At 38.2% G+C, this 2,951-nt stretch overlaps 1 protein-coding gene across 1 annotated transcript; it reads right to left on the reverse strand.

The window, feature by feature from the left end:
- Positions 1–314: 314 nt before the first annotated feature.
- Positions 315–1,247, reverse strand: LOC100617528 (olfactory receptor 10X1). Its single transcript, XM_003340157.1, has one exon. It carries the CDS (start codon positions 1,245–1,247, stop codon positions 315–317), a length of 933 nt encoding a protein of 310 aa, XP_003340205.1.
- Between the last annotated feature and the right edge of the window lie 1,704 nt (positions 1,248–2,951).

Consider the following 2,951-nt stretch of genomic DNA (forward strand, 5'->3'; position numbering starts at 1 on the left):
ATTTTAAAAATGAGGAAACTGAGGCAAACAGATTATGTGACATGCTTGGGGACACACTGCTAGTAAGTGTCTATAGCCAGATTTGAACTTGGGTCTTCTTGACTCTAGATCTAGTACTTCATACAAGATGCCACTTAGCTGCCCCTACAAGGAGAGGAAAACTTCCCCTGAGCATGCTAGACCAATTTAGTCTATTTTGAGCATCTCATACTGTTGTTCCCTGTTTCATCTCTGGAAAAGGGGAGAAAATTCAGGTCGCAGTAGAAATACCTCACTGCTTCTGAGTGTTTACCAACAATGGCAACTATACAGGATTATTTGGTTAAGGAAAATTTCTTGTCCAATACTTTCTTCAGAGCATTCTTCATGTCCTTATTTCTCAGGGTGAAAATTAGGGGGCTGAGGAAGGGTGTGACAACAGTGTAGGGGACAGACATGAGGGTGTCGTCTCCCTCTTCAGCCTCTGGCTTCAAGTAGACAATGGAGGCAAACCCAAAGTGAATAATGACCACAGTAAGGTGGGAGGCACAGGTGGAGAAGGCTTTCTTCCTCCCCTCAGCTGAGGGGATCTTTAGAACCGTAGAGAGAATGAACACATATGTTAGGACGATGAATAAAAATGTCCCAAGTAAACCAGACACTGGAATGATTGTGATAACAACCTCTGTGATATCTCTATTTTGGCAGGATAACTTGATCACTGCTCGCATGTGGCAGAAGAAGTGTTTGATAAAATTGGGACCACAGAAGGATCCCCAAAAGATCAATGTAGTCTCTGTCAAGGAGATGAAGAAACCACCTATCCAAGCTGAGGCCACAAGCTGCCCACACACTTTGTTGGTCATGAATATGGGGTAGCGGAGGGGATTACAAATGGCCAAAAACCGATCAAGGCCCATCACTGTAAGGATGACACAGTTGGTACCACCAAGCCCAAGAAAGAAGCACATCTGGAGGCCACAGCCTGGAATAGAAATGCTTCTATCCTTGGCCAAAAGATCTACCAACATTTTAGGGATTATGGTTAATGTGTAGCAAGTCTCAGAAAAGGAGAGGGCACTGAGGAAGAGGTACATGGGGGTATGGAGAGTGTGGTCCATCCAGGTGATGGCCATGATGGCCAAGTTGCCAGTGAGGGTGAGAAGGTATAGAAAGATAAACGTCACAAAGAGGACCACTTGCCAGTCTGGGTAGATTGAAAAGCCAACAAGGATGAATTCTTCCAGGAGTGTTTTGTTGATACTCATTGTCTTGAATTTTACAAAGCTGAAAAATATAATCAGAAAGTCTCAGATTTCAACTTCATTAATTTCTATTCTACAGTATATCATACACAAATATTGAATTAGCAGCAGAGTTCATCACATGCAATCCTGTTATTTATCTTTTCTCCTTTTTTTAATAAATGAGGAAAATTATACCCAGAAGAAATTACTTATTTGCTCAAGTCACTCAAGTAACAAGTGGTAAAGTAGGATTTAAATCCAAGTCCTATGATAATAAGTCTAATACTTTCTCCATGGTACCAGACAAAATTTCTTTATATTAAGTAATAGTATATACAATTATATGATGATGGTTTAGGATTTGTTAGTATTTTTTTACTGAAGCAAAATTTCATATTCTTGGATGAACATGAATTTTATTCTCTTGGCATAGTATTGGCAGGGGTTAACTGACTGAGAAAGGACACTGGAGTTTGCTGGAGGACAGAGGGAAACAAGATCTGAAATTCAATACTATTTGCAAAGCTACTCTTTCACTTCCACCATAAGCAATGATCATTAATTGATGGAAGAAACATGATCCAGACTCAGGATTTCATACATCTCAGGTACAGTCAGTATTGGTTGAATGAAACATTGATGGATTGATTGGGAAGTGATGTTCTCAGTTCTCATTCAACATTCTAAGAAAAAGATTGGACAATGACTTCAGGTACTTGGAGAAAGTCAAATATTTCAGGATGAAAACCTACCACACTAGACAGAAATGACATCTCAGAAAGATGAAAGGAAAAGGCCAGTGTCTCGTTCATGATAGAGAAAGGAGAAAGAAAGAAAGAAACATAGAAATGATGTCCCTATATCTTTTAGGTGGATATTTATTAAAAGGGTAGTTGATTTATTTATTCAGTCATTCATTTATCATGTTTACTGAGCACTTACTACATATACAACATACTATGATTGGTAGTATAGGTGATACCAAAATACAATACCCATGCTGGGGGATTTTAGAGACTTATGAAGATAATAGAACACACATCATGAATCTATGATACCGAAAACTGCGAAGTGCTTTTGATTTACTATAGCCCAATATATCTAGTTCATCCCAGACCCAATCATGCTTCTTAACTTCAGCTCTTTCACTCTACTGCCCTGAAAATACTATTCTCTCTTGCTTTCTGTTGATTAGAAACCATAATCAGATCAACATTACCATTACATCTAGGAAGGAGTTGTCAATCAATTGCCCTGTTATTCTATTCACTTTCTCTATAATATCTCAGACCAAAATAGTCTACCCTGTTAACACTCCCTTATGCATTGCCTATTAAAACATAAGATCCTCGTGGACAATGACTAGCTTGCTTTTCTATTTTTATCCCCAATACTCTACACTTCTGGCATATAGAAAGCAGTTAATAGATCTTCATTCATCCATTCATGCCACAGAATAGAATAAATAACACAAATTAATTATTTTGGGGGTAAGGAGAGGAAAAGATGGCTAAATTGGAGTACCAAGACCACTTAAATTTGAATTCTGTCTCTAATGATTATTAGTTTTACAACTCTGGGTTTCACACAGACCATTTGGGGCTAGAGATTTCCGTGTCTTTAAAATGAGAAAATAGTACTGAATCAATTTTAGAGGTATAAATGACCTCTGAGGTCATCCAGCTCAATATAACCTGAACAGAAAGGCATTTATTTTACAATATG

This window comes from Monodelphis domestica, chromosome 2 (genome assembly GCF_027887165.1).
Source record: "Monodelphis domestica isolate mMonDom1 chromosome 2, mMonDom1.pri, whole genome shotgun sequence".
Lineage (NCBI taxonomy): Eukaryota > Metazoa > Chordata > Mammalia > Didelphimorphia > Didelphidae > Monodelphis > Monodelphis domestica.

What these genes read in the sequence shown, in the direction of transcription:
- LOC100617528 (XM_003340157.1), bottom strand. Translation starts at nt 1,247, where the DNA reads ATGAGTATCAACAAAACACTCCTGGAAGAATTCATCCTTGTTGGCTTT.